A 23,903-nucleotide genomic window follows, 5' to 3' on the forward strand; every position below is an offset into this window, starting at 1 on the left:
AACCACAAAACATTGCACAGAAATAGAAGCAATTGGCAGAAACACTTCAGAACACCACCAAAGTAGGAAGTAAAACATTCATTTGAGCTTTGTTTGTGAGCAGTTACTATTGGTACCTCTTTGGAAACACGCAGCAGCCCAATCACACCTGAGGACTGGTGAGAAAGCCCAACAGAAGCCGGAATAAAGGTGAATTTGCTCTCAGGTGGTTATACTTAGATTCATTTATTTTTGACATCTGTTTGCTGTTCCCTCTGCCTGCCGCTCAGCACTAATGGCTGCAAAGCCCAGGCATGTCAGCAAGATGGGCTGATTATTACATCCTGTCATACCTAGGTGGAAGCCAGTTGTGATTTTGCTTTTACCATTCCCATTTTAAAATGACAAAGCTCTTATCTCTAAGCTTTTTTAGTGGCCTCTTTAAAGGGCCCTGTAGAGGTTCATATCTTCCCAATGCAGAAAGGGGTTCCCAAAGACTGCAAAGATGAAGGTGAGATGCATGCAAAGAGAGTGAATGCAGGGAAAGGGCAAAGAAGGAGAAATAGAAAGGTTGGAGGAAGCCACGCTTTTGCTTTTTAAATCCTTTATGAGGTTCTGCTCGCAACTGGAATTAAGTCTCTGAATCAACAGCTATCTGTCAATAGAACAGATAATGTCACTTTATCTCATCCATAACTTTTTCTTGAGATAACGGATAGCTTGGACCTTCTGTGGTATTTTGTGCGCTAAAGTTTTCTTTTAAAAGCATCTGCACAGAAGAACTTGACTCATTTCTCTCCTGTATTTCTAATCAGCTCTGGCATTTTATATTTAGGTCCAACTTTACCTCTGTATTAATTTGTGACGATATATGCATATAATTTATTATTCAAACCACAATCTGTTTTAAGTACCAGACCATCTATCAGTTGCCAAAGGAGAGAAGACAGATTAGAGAATGGGATGTAACCACAGGATCAAAAGCAGAAGGCATTTACTCACTGTCATCAGACAACTTCCTATGAATCTACAGGTAGGAGCTGACATTGTACATTAAAGATGGATCTTAAAAAGGGGGAGAAAAAATAAAGTGTTTTCTTTCCTATTTGAAAATATTTAAAAAGCTAATATGAGGTTTATGTGTGCTGTATTAAGGCTTAGGTTTAAAAGAAAAAAAAATAAGCAATCAGTAGAAATTTGATCCAGAGATTTTCAAGGCAATTAGGTCACTGATGTGCTGGAGGTCTCCAACTTTTCACCAAGAGGAGAATCTGCTCAAAGGTTATGTCAGAAGACTTCATCATGTCTCAAACGTCATTCAGGTTGGTAAATTAATTAGGGACTGAGAAAGCAAGACAGTGTTTTTCCTGCACATAAGACGCGATCAATTACTTCTAAGCAGTGTAGGATATAGCAGGAAAAAACAATCAATTCAGTTCACTAACTATAAATAGCTGCTCTGATTAATATACTAATTTTAAACACCAAAGGTATGTCAGCATACTTTCTCTTGCTAACGCTTTAACTACATAAAACTGCCTGCAGCATATAGTTTTTAGTGCTGTGCCTGTCCAAATTTGCACTAATAAAGCATAAATTAAAATAGTGCAGTAGAAAAAACCAAATTCCATCCACCATTTTCCCCACACGAAAAAGCATTCTGAAATACTTAAATAAACGTACCTACACTGCTTGTCACAGTGACCACATTAGGTGCCAAGCTCATACGACATCGCAAGGCAAGAGCTGGCTCTGTGCCTGGCCTGCTGCATGGCTCCACTGAAAAACTGAGTATCCCTGTCCTTCAGTTCCTTCCCTCGAAGGATTCTAAACAACCTCCACACAAGTAAAGGCAGCAAAGCATCAACAGAAGGTATTTCCTTGTGCTGCTCCTTTCCCCTGTGCTCACATAGCACAAAGGACATGCCAAAGTCTGTGAACATCTGATGAAACGCCTTGCTAGCTGCAACTGTGCTTTAATCAGTCATATTTTAAAAAATTCACTACTTGGAATGGTTTTGGATCCTAGATCTGCCTTGTAATCAACAGCACTGCATAAGCACACAAAGAATCAATCTACCCTCAAAACCACAAATATGATCTAGTTCTCCTGGGAAAGATGAAATCTAAAGGCATCGCTGTGGGTGACAGATCCACGGCAGCTTTAGGTTTGACTTCACCATTTTAAAGGATTTCGAAAGACGAAAAATGAGGAGCACAGCCTTATGGATATATATATACTGCCTTCTAAGCTTATCCAGGTCTTCAGTCTCACAGAAGAAAATATGCATTTCTCCAAGAGATGAGTATTATGCAGGAAGAGCATTCATCATGTAACTCCTGAAGTCATTTACTAGAGAAATAGAACAGGAAACGTTCACCATGAAAGAGTATTCTTAAGTTGCAAGAAGATCCATCAGGCTTCATACCATTTCATTCAATATTTATAAAAATGTTTGCTTTAAGTAGTTCTGTAGTGCAAACTCTTATCCACCCAGAGTAGGAGGTGCTCACAGTTGTTTACAAAAGTCTTTATACAGTTCAATAACTTAATAGTGTGTGACCAAAGTTAAGGAATAGATTGACAGCTAGTCAATGAACTGATAAATATCCATCACATAAGCATTTCATTTTAGCTAACCATGCAGTGGACATTCTGCCTTTATATACACATTCCAATGCTATTATCTCATGCTTAATTACTTAGGTCTCAAAGCACTTTACAAAGAAATGAACTATTATTATCAGCACTTCACACACAAAGAAATTGAGGCACGGTGGTATAATTTGCCAAAGTTATTGAATTCATATCCAAGGTCAGTGACAGGTGAAAAACAGCTCTTATCTCACACATCAGGCAAGCACTGCATTCATAGACCGCACTGCTTCCCCAGCAGGTAATATTTAGCAATTTATGTTAGCTAGTGTAAAGAATTTAAGTTTCACCTGCATTACAGCAAATACTGCACTGTAAAATTGAAGCATCTGTACTTTGAGACCGTAAGACACTGGAATATTCCATCTTTGCATTCAGCCTTTATCCAGTGATTAAAACAGAAAACCTCGCTCTGTGAGGAGTCTGCCTTGGTTGTTCCACGCCTGTTTTTAAACATCTGAAAATACCCATCTTCTCAGAGATGCCCAATTTTGGTCACCTTGCCAGTCACAGTAGCTTTTTGTAAAGTCATTGTAATGGAAGGCTTTTGCTTTAGTCAAACCAACGAAGCCTGCTCCTTTATTTTGTGCACCAGAGGAGGAGGAACTTCAAAGAGCAATAAACCTTTCTTCATTAGGTCTCAGCTTAAGGGTCAAAACTAATCCTTATTTTTCGCATTGCTCATTTTTATTTGTGCAAGGATGGAAGTTACTCCTGTTTGAAGAATTTGGAATGCTCTTACTAGCTGCATGTCCAAGTACAACTTCCAAGGCTGAATTAAAAAAGCTAAATCAAATTAACTCACTTCTAAGTCCAGCTCAGGTGGCTGAGATTACCAGGACAACTAGCGAATAACAACGAAACCAGCACTGAAGCAGATTTAATTCTTGGCATTGGGTTTTGTTAATTATTATTATTACAGGTTTTCTGTCCCTTTTTCTGGGCTCAAGAGAAATGAGAATCTCAACTTCTGAACGAGTCAAAAAAACACAGCTCGTAAGTTTATATTGTAATTGATATCAGTCTATTATTACAAGACAAATTGCAACAGACAAAGAGAGAGACAGCTCAATCTGTTACTGAATCCTTGTAATGGCTATATGAAGAGCTCAACCATTTCACTCATAAATCTTCCTACTAAGTTTTTATTGCTGCTTGTGTGGATAAAATAATAAAACTTTGAGGTATACAAGAGATGCAGTAATGCATCTCTGCTAGTCACAATTACATGGAGTTTGTTACAGGAATCATAACCTTCTCAGCATCTAATCAGAAGTAACGTTGTGCTACAGGCTGCTGAAGCACCCTGAGAAGTCATTAGATTTGATTGTGACAATTGTGAATAATCGCCTCTGCTGCACATTGCTGTGATGCACGGGGCCATCGTCAGTCATTCCCAATGATCTGCCACAACCTTTCTGTGGGACAGACCATACAGAGCACATAGCAGCTGGATCTCCAGGAGGATGACCTACTTACTAATAAGCTTAGGGGCAAACATGAAATGCAACGGAGGAAAACAGATTAGGAAGGTCTTGAGATGTTTCCATTTGTTTGCGTGGGTGTTTTGTTGTTGTTGTTCTTGCTTGTTTTTTGTTTAGAGGTTCTAATTTTAATTTGCTCTCCTTTTATTAATTTTATTTTTCAATAACGTTGTCTGTGGAACATAATGCCAAGCATGGTGATCATGAAGGACGCTTGCATGTACTAAACTCTCAAATCAGCTGTCAGTGCTGAACAGCAGAAGCAGAAAGCAGGTGAGCAGAAGGGCTGAAGGGAAAATAGATGGGATGCATGCAACAACCCAACCAATCAAATGAGTGTGTTGTGAATTGCTAATGGGTTCTCCTCTGTCAGGATAAGGAGAGGATGCCACAGCACCAACAGTGGCCAATACCAGAGTTATCAGGAAGGCTGCCATACTGTAACACCATTACAATTAACATTATCTAGATCATATTCAAAAACTGGAAGTTATGGTCTGACACTCATTTGATTCGCTGAATCCTCAAAGCCAAAGCCTTTGGTAGAAGAGATCACCTTGTCCTATGTGTTAGTGTAGGAAGGAGAACTATTTATTTTTAAGTAAAGTTGCAGGGAGGATACAGGAGATTTAATGACCATTTAAAAAACAATGTGCTACAGTTAAGCAACACAGTCGCATTAAACTCAGGCTACCTAAAATGACAGTGCTCCAACTTCAGCCAGAAAAATAAAATAAAAAGCCCTCGGAAAAAGCCCAGAGGCTAAGGCTGCTAGCTCCACAGAACATTTTCTTTAGTTTTGTTTGCAACAAATACGATATGAGCCTCACAATCATCTGACTGGAGATGCCTGCAATGGCTAAGAAGCCTTACGCTCTAAATTACCTTACTTTTGTTAGGCAGGTGAAATGTCCACGATGTTCTTTCAGAAGAGAGGTTTTTTCCTTCAGAATTTAATTTATAAACTCACTCCTGCCAGGCTGAGATAGCAGCTACTGTATAAACCTGAAAATGATGACTGCTGAAATTCCATTCAAACCCTCGGAATCAATAGAAAGCAGACAAGCCACCAAGATAAAGTTCCACCCGACTGCAAAGAGCAAGGACTGCAGGATGCCTCACTTTGTTTCTGCAGTGTCCGCAGCCACCAACCTGTGAAATAGAGACTGCACTATCTCATTTCAGGCAGAAAATCTGACCTCTGCTATCCACGTGCCACGACCACATAATCTGCTGTAAGAAGCGCTTTCATGCTGTAGGTATTTCCAGACAACAGAAGGAAGACTCAAAAGACTGGTGAAGACAGTTCAGAATTTGCTGAGAAATACTGCATTTGGTTAAAGCTTCTTATACAGGCTCCATAGAGATTCTAATCCTGCTTACCTTGAAGCAGCAGCTCTACATAACAAAGCAGTCTCCATTGGTGTCACACTGGTTCATACCAAGCTACGTGTAAACTCATTTATTTCTTTCCTGCCCATACAGAGAACCACCACCAGGCTCTGCTTAGACGAGTAACACTGCCTGAAGGCAGAGGTTGAAATCCTGCAGTCTGGTGTCAGAAGTTTCATTGTGAAGGGCTCTGTATTTATTCATTTGTAAGCAAACATTTAAATAAAATGTGCTCTGATCAGGACCCAGAAAACACAAACCTGTTGCAATGTTTGCTGACTTTTCCAACACAGCTGAGAAGGAAATTACATTTGTCTGATACAAAAGGAACTCTTTATCCCAATCACAACAGCCAACAGTAACAAGGTATTTCTGTTTATAAGTGTTCCTCTACATGCATTTTACTCAAACATGGAGCAACACTGTTCATCACAGATGCATTTGCAATTTGACAATGCCAAATTTGACATTTGACTCACCATACTGGCAGCGAGGACCCTGAAATCCTGCAGGACATTGGCACACGTGAGGTCCTTCTTTAGAACACTTCCCTCCATTGAAGCAAGTGTCAGCAGCACACAGCACTAGTACAAACAGAACAAAACAAAATGGGTTTTGTTTGTTTTGCACCAAGGATTCTCCAGAATTGCCTCTTCTTGTCATAGTCTACTACAACAAGAACGTCCAAATAAAATGAAATTCTTCTAAAGTCAGAAAGCAGATATATATTTATAATGTTGATAGCATTAAATTTAATTTTAATAAATCTAGGGCAACGTGGTTTCACCTGAAGACACTTCAAAACGTAGAAAACATTTCATAGGACTCAAAGTATGTGGGATGACAGAAGGGATGAACTGCTGAAGGGCAATGCAGCATTAGGCAGACAACACCAGGGTATTAGAAGATGTTATGAATGTCTGAGGAAATGAAGGTGGTACTTTCTTTCAACTCAGAATATTATTCACTTAGAACAGGTTAAATTCCACCTCCTTGAGCCGAGTTTGCTAAGAGTATCAAATACAAAAGAACACTTTGGCTACCTTTGTGCCTTACAGAATCTGAAACAAGTCTCAGCTGCTCTTTCAGAAGAAAAAAATAATTCTGTACTGCCACCAATGCTCAAATACGTCACATTCCTTTATGCCAGAGACTAATATGCAGATTATAAGCATACCTTTGACTTCTTACAACAGAAGAAGCACACACTAAACATGCAGATTCACACTGACACTAATAGGTCCTCAGGTGGTTGGATTTTTTTTTTTTAAGAATAAAGAAGAAAAACACAAAAGCAATCTCTGTGGATGCAGTCCTCAAGTTGGTAGAAAGATGAAAAATACATAGGAACAGATGCTTGCTTTTAAACTGAAAACACAACCACTGATGAAAGGAGTAGCAAAACTAAGCAGGGAGTAAATTGTTGTCTTTTACTGATGTCTTGTTAACAGTGGACAAAGTGCTTCCCAACCATTTAAACTTAATTCCATGTTTTAGTGAAAACATCCAATCATGCTTAAAATTTACTGATAGGAAAAGGCTCTCATCAGATGGAGAACCTCAGGTAGAAAGTTAACTGCTGCTTCTTCTCCACTCATAGATTACCTCTATAGAATTAGAATTCCCACTTATAAATAGCAAGAAAAATTGTTCTAGAAAGAAGATGCAGCAAGGCCCAAGGAGATGATCTCTCCAGTCATTGTTCTGTGACAGTTCTGCCATCAACTTACTATGCAAGCAGCCAGGTTCGCTGTTGTGTTGAGCCCACCCAGGGCAGCACTTGTAGACAGTCTGGTGCTCCATTCTGTACACCTGCTTGTACACAGTGTAGTAACCGGACCTTCAAAGAGAATCAGTTCAAGAGAACAAGTCAGCTTATTCACATCTCATCAGTAGTGGAGTACAAAATTGTGATTTAAAGCTAAGTCAAGAAGGCCATGGCACATCCAAAGCACACAAGTCACATTTTCTACCCACTAATAGACTTTAGATCTCAGCAAGAGGTGATTATGTCCACAACCAAGTCTCATGTATCTCAGGAGAGACTGAACTCTCAAAGTACAAAGAAACCACTTTCAATGTCAGTACCAGAATTCACTAATATCACTAATTACCTCCTCTCGTATCCCATGCACCACCTCCTCCCTGTGCAGCCCTGTTTCCACATCTTCACCATGCGGCTGAAGGCCTGAACACATGGCTGTTGGTGTCCCACCAGCACCAGCTCCAACACGGGGCAGACATTTGGCCTTTAGGGAAAGAAAAGAAAAGAAAAAAAAAAATCACTTCTCATTCTCTCCACTGCAATATCTGAAAATCTGAGAAGAGCATACAGAAAGCCATGCTACCTGCAACAGTTAAGAATTAGTAACTACTAAAATACTAAATACTAAAATACTAAAAATACTGTAGATCTGTGACTTTTTCCACCTTGAACTGATCACAACAAGAGCGCAGCACCCATCAACACCTGACAAATCAGCCCAGAGAATTCAGCCTGGCAAGTGTCACAGACCTGAACAGAGCCAAGATTTCATTACTGTATTGGTTGCATAAGCCACGAGCAGGAACACAATCCTGGTAGCAATTTTTTGCACAAGAGCTGGCCTCTGAACAGCTAGGCCAGCAAAATGTGATTGTACCTCGTTCCCAGAAAATGAGACCTGCAGTGCCTGAGCAGGATGTGATGGACGACTCAGCACTCTTTGCTGTCTGTAGATAACAATGGTCTTTCAGATGAGGCTCTGCTGACAAAGGGTGGTGCCTCATAAGCAAAAAAGCTGATGGCTGAGGTGAGGGAGCCTGAAAGGTGCTTGAGGCCATCCATGCCTGTGCTGAAAGTGCTGGGAGCCCCACTGCTCCTTACGGAGCACACAGCAACCACTATCAAGCTGACAAAGCGGGGTGGGAACAGGCACTGACCTCTGCAGAGCAGCTACCAGATAGCCAGACTGAGTATAAATAATAGAAACAGATTCTGCCTTAGAAAACAGCATGTAAACCGAACAAAACTTACAATGAAATGCAGGCTGTACAATTCAATGGGAGCTGCTCCATTGATTCAAGTGCAGATAAGATGTATCTTAGCAATTGTTGCCGAAAAGGGCATTCTGTAAGAGCCCCCCTCTGCTATCTGTCTCCTCGGGGAAGCATATGAGATTTAAAGAGAAAGCATAGTTGTTCCCTGCTGAGGATTCCAAAAACAGCAAGAGCAAAATAAAAGTGTTGCTTTGTAGGATGGTATGTAATCCTCGTCCTGCTACCAAGCTCTGGTTACAGAAGGACTGAGGGTTTTGCAGAGATGCTGCCAGTCTTGCTCTAATTCTATTCCTGGTGTAAATTGGGAAGTTCTGAACAACAAAATAATTCTGCATAGAGCATACAAAGTACAAGTGAAGCTACAAAGCTCTTTTTGGTGACTTTCAATACAGTAGTCTCGTGTAGCAAAGCTGAAATAAAGCTATTTCTGGAATAGCAGGCAGATTGCTAACGTAATAATTAAGCTCCATCGGAGCAGCCAGCTCTAGCCACAGAGCCTTTGCAAATGTAAACCTCAGTGATTAAAACGCAGAGACAAAATCATGAACTTTCTATATCTGTTCTCATTTAGCATCTGTAAACACGTAGCAGGTGTGCCACACAGCTAACAGGGGAGTTCTTCCAGAAACACTTTGGGAGACCCCTGGTCAGGCTAAGAAGAATACACACTGTCAACTGACAAAGGCATAAACGTGAGGTTGTGATAGAATGGATAGAAAGCAACTTGCTTTCATCATAATGCAATAAATATTTCTAGCCCAACAGCAGCTGGGCAGTTAGAGTTATCATTAGCTGCACTGGATGTTGGCAATATCTCTTTCAGGATTCACTGGGCTTTTTACCTCAGGGGCCCCAAAGTATTTTGCAGCCTCGTTATGTCTGAACACCACACAATGATGCTTTTCTAATGAGAAGTAGATCTTTCATCTGCAGGTCTTCAGGTAACTTACCAACATCATTAAATTAAGCCTGTGCAGAACAGGAAAATCCTATAAGCAGGGTTATTTTTACCAATGAGTTAAACACCTGGAAAAAGCTGCCTGCCTAGATCAAAGTCACTCTACAGTATAGCAGAAGTGTCAGGTGTGGCTTTGGTTACCAAAAGAACAAGAGGAAGGAGCAGCCACCAGCTCATCTAATCAGCACCGGTTTTATTGTTCTACCTTCAATAAAACAGACCAAGATTCGGTTGCCAAATAATCTTATCTACACCATTCTAATGCATAACCTGCCAGTTTCTCTACAAGGAGGTCTATCAGAACTATGGCATACCTAAGGCAAGCAATATAAGAACTGAAAAAATTGGGCACCACAATTGAATCATTCTTCCCCTCTGCATTTTAGTACAGTTGGGCATCTCCCCAATTGGCATGAAAAGCAGCAACCCATGCACTGCTATTGGAGAAGTCTCAACACTAAGGGGTCTACAGTCATGCAAAACACCTCAAATGAGAAACCCAAGCAGGTCTCTGAAAGGTGCTGCTGATAAAAAATAAAAAGAAACAAACAACCACATAGTTCCAGACAGGACGACTGGGGCACAGTTTTGGACACGATTTTCATTATGTAGGCTGCCTATCTTATGATAGAAAAGCATAAATAGTACATTTGTCCTGGATAAACTTACCATGATAAAAAGTAGTGTCCTGAACTAAGATGCCTATTTCCCTCAGGCACTGAAGTGGCTGCAAATCTCCATTACCCTAAACCACACTTTCAGTGGGACCAGTGCACACCATCCGTAATGCGACCATTTAAACAGACATCTCCAGAACTATCACATTTCAGTTTTTTTCCAAAATGGAAACATCACAACCTCCATCTCTTACACAACTGTTCTGCAGATGTAATATATGCTTCCATCACTGTGGACCCTCCTGGAGACCACAGCTGCAGCAATCAACCACAGCACACCAGACAACTCACACCAGAACACAGAAAGATCCATCAGCCCCCAAGGGCCTTCCCTCAGCTTTCAAGAGTACCTTTTTAGTCCTCTTCCTCACAGGAGACAGAATTCTAGTCAGCTCTGAGAACGTAAGCTCTGCTGCTGACTGAGAGCAAGAGACAGAATTAAGGCACATCACTTCCCCCACATCCCATCCCTAAGGTTCTTGGGAGGAGGTTTCTGTGGACAGATTGGGTTGGCCCTGGATGGCCCCTTCAGATCCCTTCCCCACTACCCCATATATTTCTTCCTCCGTGGGGAGATCGCAGTTACAGACATTTGTTAGACTGCTCCATGCTTCCTATTCTTTGAGTCTGCCAGCACTACAAAGCAAAGCAGAAGACAGTAGCAGTGTAGTTTCAGATTGCCTCGAATTCCTTCTGAAACCACCCTTGCTGTTTCCATGTCACCTCCACTACTCAACAGCCCAAGTGTGCCAGCTATTCCTTCCTCTCACATTACCTCAGCACTCAACGTATTTAGTTTAAGTTCAAAGCAATTGTTCTCAGCCCCTTCTTAGCACAGTCTGCTGTTTGTTTCACATCCAAAGCAGCTCTTTGTATGCCCAAAATCTTGCCTGCTTTCTTTTTCCATTACGTCAGTTGGTCTAATAAAACCCTTGCCTTACTTAGCAACCATGTCTCACTTAGCAGGCTTTTTCAAATGACTCTCCCTCTAGTGAATGGAACATCATGTACTGATAATTCATGCATATCTCCTTTTATTAGAATTGCCTAAAAATTTCCAGATTAAGGTACATTCATCTGCACCACTCTTCCATAAATAAAAGAACGAAGCTGACAATTGTTGTAATGACAGACTGAGCCCATCCTATAAATTCCTCTCGTGTGCTGTTGCCACGTGTCCAGGAATGGCTGTATTGACTTCTATGATACAGTAAAAAGGAACAAACAGCACTCACAGAATAAAGAAAGGCTGCAGCATAAAGTCAAATGCTTATTAAGATTTATTCAAAGTAAGCCATTCCCCCAGCATGCCCTTGGGATAACGTAAAGGCAAATATTGAAACCTCTGCTACATTGCAATTCAATTGCAGTAGTTGAATAAGATGGAATCCTTTGCTGGCAAAACCAGGGGGTAACACACATCCCCTCCTCAAACACAGCTCCCAGCCCACGACACGTGAAGTTCAGCCCTCTGTCTCACTGCTCTTTGATACATAACTCATAAACAAGCAAGCTGCTGGAACAAAAGTACCACACAAAACACAGTTGTGTGTTAAGGTTCTCTGCTCGATAGGAGCCATCTAAGACTAAAATGAAGCTCAAGTGGAGGTAGTGTCAGAGAGGCTGTGGATGTCCCGTCCATCCCTGGAGGTGTTCAAGGCCAGGTTGGATGGGACTCTGGGCAGCCTGGGCTGCTTATTAAATGTGGAGGTTGGTGGCCCTGCATGTGGCAGGGGGTTGGAGATTCATCATCCTTGAGGTCCCTTCTGACCCCTGGCCATTCAGTGATTCTGTAATGGTACATTTAGGCAAGGAGAGCTCCACTTTTACTCTCGTGTCCTTTGCATTCAGATTATTTCTTAATGGGAATTTAAATGTTAAAATAAACCAAACATGTGTCTATTATGCTCTCTGATTTGATTGATACACCAATCCCTTAAAGCCTTTATACACCAGTGCTCTCTGTTAGCCAAGACTAACACCAAGGCTATTATTAGCTCCTCAGTCTGAGTCAGGCAAGCCAGAAAGCTCTAGCTTAATATTTGCATTAAGAGACTGCCCTTTAAACAAAGACACCCTACGCACAGCTCAAGACTTAAGATTCCAATGAACAGATAATTGGATCAACATGAAGCAAGAGCATGAGCCACTGCACAACAGGAAGAGATCAGAGAATTAAAAGCATCTCCAGAAGGAATATAATTCATTCTTGGGTTTACATTTTGAAAGGGGAATATACACGTTTGCAGAAAAAAATGAAGTCAAAATAATCAACCACGTGGAGGTCTGTGAAGCAGGAATGCTGCTAGCCCGGCTCAAGGCACCCCTGAATCTCACTTTGAGGCTGAAGCAAAGCTCCACTGCACGCTCACCCTTCTCTTGTGCCTTTCACTGGCTGTCTGTGGGCCACAAGCTCAATGCACTCTGCTCTCAACCACCCCACTTAGAGTTTTATTTCACAACATTTGCATCTTTTCTGAAGGCACCAAATGCCAAAGGTCTGCACCTCCACAAGTCTCAGCTTCCACTCAGAACAGCCTTTCTAGTCTTGCAATTTAAGATTAAATATTCTAACCGCTAACCTTGTGAGTGATAAAAGGGGAACAGCATGGGGACAAGGTGGGAGCACATATCACAAAAGCACTTAATTTCCAAAATTGTAGGCTTGCTGACACAGACTAAAGCATTAAAAAAAAAACAAAAACCAGAGCAGCATTTCAGGGTCTTGGAACCCCAGCAGCATCCCAAACAAACTCCCCAGTGAGGACCTACAGGGCTCCCACAACTCAGTGCAGAGGATGGATGACAGAAGCCCCATATTTATCGTTTCCAAAGTGACTTGCACTGGTTTTATTCCTGCCCATGATTCTGGCAGACAGGGAAGGATAGTAGAGCAGTTATTTTTGCACGTTACCATCCAACCGTAAGTAATCTCACATAGCAATAGATTGGTTCTTTTGATCAAGTGCAACATTGTTTTCCATGTAACAAGGAAAGAGCAGTTACCAGCACAGCCCATCTGCTCCTGGGAGCACGGAGGCAGCTTTCTGCACACTGCTGGCATGTGTGGTCCACAGGGGGAAGGGCTGAAGAGAAGGGAAGACAAGTGAGCACATGGGAGCAGCTCTGCCATTCCAGAAGGTACATTGTCTTCATGGCAGTTTTAGTCTGCATAGCACAACCCTAACACCTGGACCCTTGAATGACAAGGAAAGTCAGCCTTTCATTCCATCAATCCACCTTCTACCCTGTCCCAACTTAAAAATCAGAAAGCTGAAGCTAGATCAGTTTAATGGCAGCGAGAGAGCAAATAGACATTCAGATATCCCTAAAGGTTTCTTTCAACAATGCAATTAAGACAAAACAATACGAAGTAAAAAACATTGGCTGTCTGATTGCAGGTCTTCCCACAGAGACCGAGTGAATGACACCACTTTTACACTGAAGCAAAAGGCTGTTAACATCTTCCTACATGCGAGACACTGTAGACTGCACAGCCTCAGCTAAAGAATTTGCAATCTGAGCACAAGAACCAGCAGCTTCTGTAAGAGTGCTCCAGAAGGACCCTTGCAGAAACACGCTGTGCTCCAGAAGAGAACAGCTCAGTTTGCTGTATGCAAACAGGATAGTGATTAGGGTTTGTTATAAGGAGCATCTCAAGTGGAAAAGGAAAAAGTAAAATGTTGTCCACATGCAGAAATAGAGTTAGGAAGTAAATGATGAAAAGGTCTAAAAAGAGCAAATTAAAAAATAGTTATAAATTTTTCTATATGGAGATATTTTGGTTAAGAGCAACAATAATTCACAAAGACTGCAATGACAGAAGAGACATTTCTTCCTTTTAAAAATTGCCACACACTCTTCTTTCCACCCTTCAACTATTTTAAGGCTCATTTCCCCACATTTCTCAGATAAAATTAATCAGCACTACCAGAGACAATTAGGGCATCCTGCTCCCCTGACCGCTAATCAATCCCTGCTCTCTACTGATCCTGTATCAATATTTGTGATGTTTATGTGCCCTCTGGGATATAGATTGGGAGCACCAGGCTCATTTAGATTAGGTCTCATTATCACTGCTGTGCTCGGGATCTGTGGATGCAGGTCTGCCACAGAAGACTCTTAACCCCACGGGTTGCTAATGCACTGCTGCGTCTTATTCACATCCTCTCTCTGATTAGATGGAGCAGTTAAATAACACGAGAGTTCCTCCAGCTTTTGTGCACTGCATCTAGATGCAAAGCAAATCAATATGAGACGATTAATTACACACTCAACTATTATAACAACAATAAGATTTTTAGTTCCTACTGCTATCAGGCTGCAGCATCTGTCCTTCAGCTTCTACTTGACTATCCTCCTCCTTCCCCCAGGGTGGGATAATCTGGTTTGTTTAGCAAGAAATGTAGAAGATAAACATGTACACGCTGATCACTTAACAGAGATTTGCCCAGCCACTTTTTTTGCATCTTTAATCAAGGAGTTATTTTATTTATTTGAAATAGAACTAAATACTCCCAGCAGCACCCAGTTTCACACTTTCTGCTACTTTCTGGCTGGCTTCTGCAGGATCAGGTAAGGCATCGGGTAAAGCACAGACCCAGAGGGGATGGAAAACGCAGCATCGTCACTTCAGCATGCAACTCTAATGAACCCCTAATACCCACATCCATTCATGTGCAGGGAAGCTGAGCACACTGCTGTGTGTACTGCACCCAGAACAGCAGGTTATCCCACAGCAAGGCTGCAGTGAGGCTTAGTCTGAAGAGTTTGCTACCCAAATAGGAAATAATTGGTAAGATGACCTGTTAGCATCTCCTTAACCCCTCTGGTCGTCTTCTGCATACCTCCACACATCTCTAAGCTGGGGCTATCTTTAAACAAGAGATTGGAAAGGACAGCATCCAGGAGCAGCACTGAGAAACCCTTCCAGCAGCAGGGTGCCTTCCAGGCTGCTCAAGGACCTGTGCCTCAAGGATCCAGCTCCAATGTAACAACAAACCATGAGGAAAATCAGATAGGAGGAGGCTAACAGATAGTTTGCATGTACACAGCACTAAGACAGAGCACACAATTGCCCAGAAGTCAGCTGTAAGAGGAAGGCATGAAGCAGCAGCAGGCACTTCTGGATGCAATTTCACTTGAAATACACCCAGGCTCAATTATCATTCCACTGCAGAAGAGTGAATAATAAAAGTAACCCCAGCAAGTCTGCCAGGTACGCACGCTCAAGTTTCTCTTGGCAAGAAAGCACAGGAGGATCTAATGCTAAAATACTAAAATGAAAGCCATTGAAAAAATATCACACCACTTGAGCCAGAAGGAGGAAAAGCTCAGTTTTTGTTTACAGTAAATGCTGCAATTCTTGACATTGAAACCAGTGAAGCCAGCAGAAAGCATCGCTGCTGTCAACCTACCTCGGTCTCAGCCATCTCCCTCATGGAGGATGCCAGATTTTTAACTAACTCACTTTTCTTCAAAGCTTACTTCCAAAGTAATGTCTAATACATGCAGGAAATCAGCACGTAAGAATTGAAGTTAGCTTAAGAGTCAAAATATCCCAATTATTTAGCCCTGACAAACACTGAGGTTGATACCACTGGTGGAGGATTGCCACCAAGCAGTTTTGGTAGAGCTAAATATTTGATGAATTCTAGCCACATTAAAAAAAAATTAGAAGTGGGGTTACTAACAGACATACATCAGTGTCTGAGTGCTCAACAGTGGTAAGCAAGAAAAGAGCATTTGTATCTTTCACAGTGGAAACTTACACTGAAGTTCTAAGTAACCCACAGATTCCTGGTGCTATTTTCAGACAGAAAGACACAGGTCCTTGTCTTGTGAGGAACACAGCTATGAGATAAGGGCACACATGTGGCATCCTTTTGCAATTGATGGTGCATCTGTCAGGCAGGCAGAGCATTAGCAGCCACAGAGAGGCAGAACCACAGACTGGTGCGAAGGGTTGAAGTGTACAGAAACTTGTTTCCTATGCAGGAATAGCCTCACTGAAAAGGACCAGGTACAAAATACATAAGTGTAGGGTGATTTGAGATGCATTTGCTGTTATAAAACCATAAGGAGCACTATAAGAAGCCTGCTTCTCAGCCACAGCCTGAGCTATTGGGATATATTTTCCATGTAAAAAACATGGTATGGGCATAGTGCTGTCTGCTGCCCAAAAGCTGCTGTTGATTTATTAAAGGAAGGAGGCATGATACTTCCACTAAAGAATCCAAAAAAAGGGAACTCTGGCACTCAGATTCCTCTAACTCTCCTCTTTCAAATGCATGGATTAAATACTCACCCAGAGGTCAATGGCACCAAAAAATACAACTGCATGTACAGCTCAGCTTGTACAACCAACGCAGCTGAAAGCATGCGCTGCAGAGGCAGGAAAGTCTTCAGTGCACTCCCAGAACAATTAATGCTGACTTTCAAACCAAGAGCAGCATGGAACCCAAAGCAAAAAGAGCAAGACTACGTGTGCTCAGTACATAATTTTCAAAAGCTTTGATTCAGCAATAATGAAAGGAAATTTCTTTCTCCTCAGAAATAAATTAAAAGCAATACATTTTAGAGAGAACATAAGCAATAACAGGCTTGGATTTCAGAAGGAGGAAATCCATTAACTGTGTTCAAAGAGGGAAGGTATTTAATTGGTGAGTAACATGATTTTGCAATATGGGCTGTTAACTCTCTGAGATCCAAAGCATCGTTTCCAACACCGAGGTTCTGCGGAGGAGTCAGACCAGGTTTTCCACTATTGTGACTGATGTGTGCATAAATACCTGAGCCACGTCAACATTTCAGAATGACACTTAATTAAACCTGAAGAAGTGCTGACAAGTTCTCCCCTCCTTAGGGTGTGTTTCTGAAGAGTAGCTTAAACCCAAATCCCATTGGGAGTAAGGAAGGAATGGCTTCTTTGCTTTAAACTTACAGATTTAAGGCTCATACTATGTATGGCCTGAGTTGAAAAGGACCACAATGATCATTGAGTTCCAACCCCCTGCTATGTGCAGGGTCACCAACCAGCAGACCAGGCTGCCCAGAGCCACATCCAGCCTGGCCTTGAATGCCTCCAGGGATGGGGCATCCACAACCTCCTTGGGCAACCTGTTCCAGTGCCTCACTGCCCTCTGGGTGAAAAAACTTCCTCCTAATACCTAACCTAAACCTGCCCTGTCTCAGTTTAAAACCATTCCCCCTTGTCCTATCACTGCCCACCCTCACAACAATTGTAAATGTATCACATATATAAGCTATTGTGATTACATGTAGCAAGTTTCTAGATCTCCTTATGAGAGCAGGCATTGACGTAACCAGGAAATATTTTATAGTCGATCAGATCAGTTCCCTCTTACAAAAATACAGCATCCTCAGGCTATCAGATTTTATGACCATGTATGTCTACTGTTTTATGGCTATGCCAGAGTTCAGATGGAAGTATCTTGATCTCATTTTTCTCCTGAATAAAGTGTTATAATTCAGGCAAAGAACTTCAGAAGATCACCCTCATCCACTTCCTTTAACCCTCCAGCCAGTGAGCATACCAGGGGACAGAAAGAGAGCCCTTTAGCTGTTAAAAAACCTAAACTAAGTTAATCTTCCTCCAGAAATTCTGCTGAAAAGAGGCTTTACACGCCAACTTTTGGTGGATGTGGTTCTGTTAGGGAGCCGACCAGCACAGCTCGATCTGCTGGCAGCACACTGTAGTGCAGCAGCTAGAATGGCAGCGCTGATTTTTTGTTCTTCGTGACATTCATATTCACAAAGATGAGAAATCCTTCAATATTTATTTTCTTTCCTAGCAACCGCTACTGGATACTGGAGAGGGACAGCAGGATTAAGAACAGCCATCTTTGGGAGCAGAAGATTTTCCATTACAGAAGGAGAAGGGAATTGTACCACACTGCTTTATTTCAGCTCCCAAACCTGAACACACGTCAGGACCCACAAACCAACTCTCAACAACTGCAGATGGGCATCGCTGGAGCTTAAAACCCAATGTGCTGGGACACTGTCTCACCAAGACATGACTACACAGCCTTCTTCCATATCACCCCAAGAGTCTTGTGACAAAGTTCCAGGCCCCCAAACAAAGCTATACAAAAAATTACACAAAACAACCTGATCTAGTATTAAACAGGGAGGTTGGTGGCCCCGCCTGTGACAGGGGGGTTGGAGATTCATGATCCTTGAGGTCCCTTCCAACCCATTGGTTCATTCTGTGATTCTATACTACCACAAACCTCATGGTTTGTGCATTGCTTTGTTATAGCCAAACAAACTGCATGTCACTTCAAATACATTAAAATTCAGTGCAAATAACAATAAGGATCTAGAAGAATCTTCTTGTATGGAAGCACCCTGCACACCACTAGCTACACTGAAATGCATTCCAGTCTTGAGCAAGGCAGACTTCAACTTTTTCATTGTATCTCCTTGCCTGAAGTAATTAAGGATTGCAGTTTGCACTACTCTGAAACAGTGTCCACAATCACGGGGTCAGCAGCAAAGCCCTGCAACAACAGCTACCATTGCTACACATTCACCTTTACAGAAGATGGGCTGAGTTTACTTGACCACTGTATCAATGTAGATACAGAGCTGAATGTTACAGCTTGCTTTTGGGGAATGATTTATCTCAAGGAGCCTGCACAGAATTAAAGAAGCCTGAAAAGTGTTTCTAAGCCAAGAATCCAGCTCCAAATCCAGGTGTTCCTTGAGGTGCACTCAAAGTGACTTGCCTATGGGTAGCACGACAATATGCAGCTGCAACATCTGAGAATTTAAAAAAAAAAAAAGAAAATGGTTTTTAAAGATTGTGGTGAGATCTACATCTCAGTTCCTACTAAGGAGGATCCCAAGTAGTGCACAAAGTGAGGGTCTTGGCATTCACCTCGTAACCACTCCTTCCTCCTGCTCTGTCCTGTGGATAACTAAGGGGAAGCATCTATACACTTCTAAAACACACAGTGAATACATCTTGAAGAAAGGTTTTCCTCTTCTGACAGCAGCTTAAGCCTTCTGGTCTTAGTTCCCATTTCTGCCCCGACCCACAGTAACTCCTGCTTTCTATTAGGCACAATCCTGGATGTAAGCTCAGTGTTACACAGCTACACATCACCACTTAAATGTCACGATGTGCCCCCAATTTTAAACCGCAGGGCTTACAGCAGCAGAGGAAACTGTTAACGATAAGCTTTTTGTGATGAGAGATGGTTGATTCCTCATTTCAATGGTCTAAACGCCATGGTTTTTAGTGAAAATGTGTATTGGATCTTGGTTGTTCTCTAAGTTCTAATATAAGATCATCAAGTGCTAATTGTCTGGAAATATGGTTGATGGAGTTACTCATCCCATGATCTGTTCTGCATTATATCTCCTCAGGGGGTTTGAAAGCAGAAAACCAACATGCACACAGACCCTGTGCATTTCTAGCTAGGAGTAAACACTCAAAGTTAGCTGCAAAACAAGAACAATTATGAGGAGAAATATCTTACTTTCCCTCAACCCCATAAGATCCTAGACAAAACAACAGCAAACGCTAAGAAAGAAAGCGCCCAGCACAAAACGTGCCAAGGGATGCATTTGTTGTACTTATCCCATTGACCACAAGTCATCAGTGCCAAAAGAACAAAACTGAAACAGCAGAACAGGTGATTCATGGCAGTGCAAGCTGGACAGGCAATGACTTCTTGTATTTCTGAGAGCACCAAAGTCACTAAGCAGGGCTGAGGGAGAGGAGAGGAATACTTACACTTGCTCTGACTCAACAAAAGCAGTGCCAATTAGAGTGATTGCAGGGATATCCCACCTGTGAAAGCACTCAGGGCTTGCCACAGGTATTAGGGCTGGGGGCAGGGTGTGTGGCTTTTCTGCACAGCTGCTCCCAATGGCTCTGACACAATAGCAGATACTCTCAGGTGGTGCCACGTACAACACAATTTGTTCAGGGGCAATTCACAGCTGGCATCACCTCCAGCATCAGAAGTTCTGGATCACCATTGCTAGTGATAGAGCAACCACAGCTCTGTGTGGGCCAACGGTGCTCTTCTAGGAGGAGAATTGCTTATAGGAAGAGAAAGCAGCGTCAAAGAAACTCAAAGAGAGCTCCATGGAGTGCAGTGCTCCAGCAGTTTAACCTGACTTCTCTACACAGCGTGGCCTTACAAAATGGAGTAAGGTTTACCAGAAGTCTGCTGGAGGCCGTTGATGTGTATTAGCCTGATATTGCCCGAGAACACATTGCACGACAGGCTCAGACATTTCACTTCTGCGACGCGAGAAGTAATGGGAAGGGAACCAAAAAGCAGCCAGTGAATTCTGCGAGAGTGGGATGGAGTTGAACGGAGTACGAAGTGCGTAAGTAAAAGGGGGAACAAAGAGGGCAGGGCTGGAGGTAGGAACACCTCAGGACGGCTCTCACAGCGCTTTGGGGGTGGGGAGAACGGAGCGCCCGCGATCTGCTAACAATGCAGGGGAGCTCTGCAGGGGGAAGCACACAAAGCACGCAACAGTTTCCAGCCATCATATTTCCACTTACAGCGAGCAAAAACTTCGTCCGTGGGATTCCGCGCACGTTCCCGGCTGTCCTACTAAAGAAATTATCCGGAAAGATAAGCGTTTCGCTTCACATTCCGAAACAAAGGGCGCTCACCGCCGAGAACACCTCACAAACTTGCTCAGGGAGGGCCGGTCCGCGCCGCGAGCCGCGCGTGCAGCTCTTTGTGTCCGCGCACCGCCAACTGCCGAGGGCTGCAGCTGCAACGGCTCCCAGCTCCGCCTGCACGCGGTCTGCGCAGCACCCGGGGCGGCTTTGAGGTTTGCTCCGTTGCTTTTGCTGCGCTTCCCGCAGGTAACGCTCCCGCAGCCCCCGCGCACAGCGAGCGGCACCGCGCGCGGCTCAGCGCTGCCACCCAGCAGCGCCGGGAAGAAGAAAACCTCAGCCCCGAGAGCATCACCGGGGAGCTCCGGGTCTCCACCCGAACTTTCTGTCCCCGAGCCTTCGAACAAAGCACCTTCCCAGCCCTCACTCACATGCCCCGCTGCAGTCTCGGCTCCTCCGCTCTGCTCACTCGGGCCGCCAGCGCCCAGCCCAGCCCGAGGCACAGCCACACCGCTCCCATCGCGCGCTGCTCCGCGCCCCTCTCAGCAGCAGCCGCCCACCACCCTCCAAACCCTATAAAGGGGCGGTGAGGCCCGGCCCACAGCCCGCCCCTCATCGGGGCTGGGAGCGGAGAGCCCCCCGGCGAGGAACCCCGCGAACCCGTTGGGCTCGCGCAGCCCTTATGCTCACGTACCCCTTCGGCTCCTCGCTGTGGGGCTCGGAGCGCCCTGTCCCCATTAGCTCGTTTTAAGTTGTCCCCCATTAACTCCTGAGGCGGAGAGCTGCGAAGGGATTTCTTCACCGTGGCGAGGAAACACACAGCCCTTCCCTGACCTTACAATTGTACCCTGCGATCCGCACCGCAAGGCTGAGCCCTCCACTCCCCTCTCCTCCGCTCCCCTCCCTTCCCCTCTCCTCCCCTCCTTTTCCCTCTCCTCCCCTCCTTTCCCTGCATCTGGAGCAGTTGGAGCTCCGCAGGACCCTGGGTCGGGCTAATCTCATTACCTCCCGCAGAGCACATCGTTTTCTAATCATTTTATTTCTTAAAGCCCAGGAAATCTTTCTTCATAAAATAATAGACCTTCATTATGTCAAAGCTGAGTGTTAATTATGTCCCGAGTCATCATCCCGATTTGGACCACTTTCAGGATGGCATTATGGCCGAGTAGCAAAGGATCTGATTGCCTGGCCGTGGTTTCTCCAGGAGAGGCAAATTAGTATTTAATTTTTGTTCTAACTTAAGGAACTCAACAATAAACCATTAAGAATTATTCAGTATTTCAAATCTGCGTCTGATGGCTCCAAATGATGCACAGTAATTACTGCACCCAGTTATTAAGAAGAGCAGCATGCAAACGGGGGCTACTGAAGTGCAGAATTCCCATTGCCTCGCTTGGTGAAGGCTGTTTAGTGGATGAAACTTTTACGTGGGGGCACAGGGTGGAATACAGCTGAATTCTGAGGATGGAGTGGTTTACAGCCCCTTGTGATCAGCACAAGACAGCATGGAGGCTTTAGGAAATGACACTGACATTATCCCACACTGAAACTCAAAGTCTGCTCGATGTGCCCTTCTTCAAATATTATATAATGTTTTATTCTCAGCTGTGTTTTAATTGAGAACATCTAGCAGGGCTATTGACTTTAATGGGACGATTCACATGAGTAAGAGTTGCAGGGAAGCAGCATTTGTGAAGGCAGCTTCAAAAGCCCATAGGGATAATTGATCTGACTGAGCCCAAGTCGGTTAAATCTTCAGGCCTGATACAGAAAACGCAGACATGAAAGCAAACTCATTTATTCTAGTTCTTATGGTGGGAGCAGTGGGAAATGTCAGGGAAAAACGGAGGTGTGTACAGAATTAGTGACTACTTTACATCACACAGCCCTGGCAGGACCAACCAGATGCAATCAGCCATGAAACTTATTTGCTACAAAATGATGCATCTTTGAGCTTGATTCCTACAAACTATATCATGACCACCACCAAAGCAATGTTGGCGAAAGAGTTCTGTTCCTGACTGGTGAAAGGAACAAGTTAAATCCTGTCTTGCTCAGCATTGGAACTGAGCAGCCAAAGTCCAGCTTCCCTCAGGGCGACTCTGCAGGTGAGCTATAATCTGAGCCAATCGCATAGAATAAAAGCTGTCAGAAAAAGAACACCTCATGTAGCACTGCAGGACTCTCTGTCAGATGGAAAATACGTAATTTCCATTATTCTCCTCTTTCATTGATCAGGACATTCTTCTTACAGTTTCAGGTGCAACCCTTTGCTAAGCATTATCGAACGGCGTATTGCTTACAACAGAGCGGAGATCCATTGAGTTCTGCAGAGAAGTTGGCATCTCTCGTGGAGTCTCATACTATCTTCTTCATTCTGAAGCGTGTTTCTCTCCCCACCAGCATTCATTGATGATTATTTTCCTTCAAAGACATTGTGAAAGTTGCTGTTTCTCCCCGAGTGCGAATGTGTGAATGAGCACGTCTACAGCTTTGAGTCACACCACCCTGTGCCATTTCCATTTTTCTGCTCAATCCTCAATATCTCCAAGCCTTTTTAAATCGTAGTTAGTTCCAGGATTTAACATCCCCTTCTGATTGGAAGAAATTCTCGTGCAGAGACCGTAATTAGAAAGGCTGTGCTGTGTTCTGTTATTAGCAGGAATTGTGATTTTTGGAGTGGTGGGTTAATTGCTAATAACCATATGCAATGCTTCTCTCAAGATGTTTCCCATTACAGTAATTAACTTAGCAGCTGGGGTAACAGACATTTACCATTTGTCTTCACAGTATCCCTGATTTAGGATTGTTCCAAAACCGATTTGGACTTTGTTCAATTCCCATGCACAAAATGAAAAACAGGGATGCTGAGAGAGAGAGAGAGAGAGACTTGGGAAAGAACCAGCTGCAGAGATGGTACCTGTTTGTGGACGCAAACTCTCCGTTGATGCATCCTCAGGACTTCTGAACTTTGCTACAACAGTCTTAGAGTGGGACTGCAGCCTTCGCTGTGCCAACTGGAAGGCAGACCAGCGTGAAAAAAGAACATTACGAAAAAATAAATGTATTGATTGCTGTGATGCTCAAAACATCAGTTGGTTAA

The 23,903-nt window shown here is 43.3% G+C and overlaps 1 protein-coding gene across 3 annotated transcripts in view; it reads right to left on the bottom strand.

Moving 5' to 3' along the window:
- Positions 1-23,062, bottom strand: part of LOC100541567 (multiple epidermal growth factor-like domains protein 6) — a 162,575-nt gene extending 139,513 nt beyond the window's left edge. For 2 of the 3 annotated variants that reach the window (XR_004160872.1, XM_010716953.3), the window contains exons 1-4: positions 21,232-23,062; positions 7,626-7,760; positions 7,242-7,351; positions 5,991-6,095 (exon numbers count right to left, since the gene is read on the bottom strand). Coding sequence is in view for 2 of the 3 variants with exons in the window: in XM_010716953.3 (XP_010715255.2) it covers positions 5,991-6,095; positions 7,242-7,351; positions 7,626-7,760; positions 21,232-21,563 (682 nt within the window). In the remaining variant the exon portion in view is untranslated. Of the gene's footprint in view, positions 1-5,990; positions 6,096-7,241; positions 7,352-7,625; positions 7,761-20,737; positions 20,811-21,231 lie in introns of those variants that run through there. The other variant, XM_031555003.1, reaches the window with a different exon arrangement.
- Positions 23,063-23,903: the final 841 nt, after the last annotated feature.

The sequence above is a fragment of the Meleagris gallopavo genome, chromosome 11, assembly GCF_000146605.3.
Source record: "Meleagris gallopavo isolate NT-WF06-2002-E0010 breed Aviagen turkey brand Nicholas breeding stock chromosome 11, Turkey_5.1, whole genome shotgun sequence".
NCBI classification, from domain to species: domain Eukaryota; kingdom Metazoa; phylum Chordata; class Aves; order Galliformes; family Phasianidae; genus Meleagris; species Meleagris gallopavo.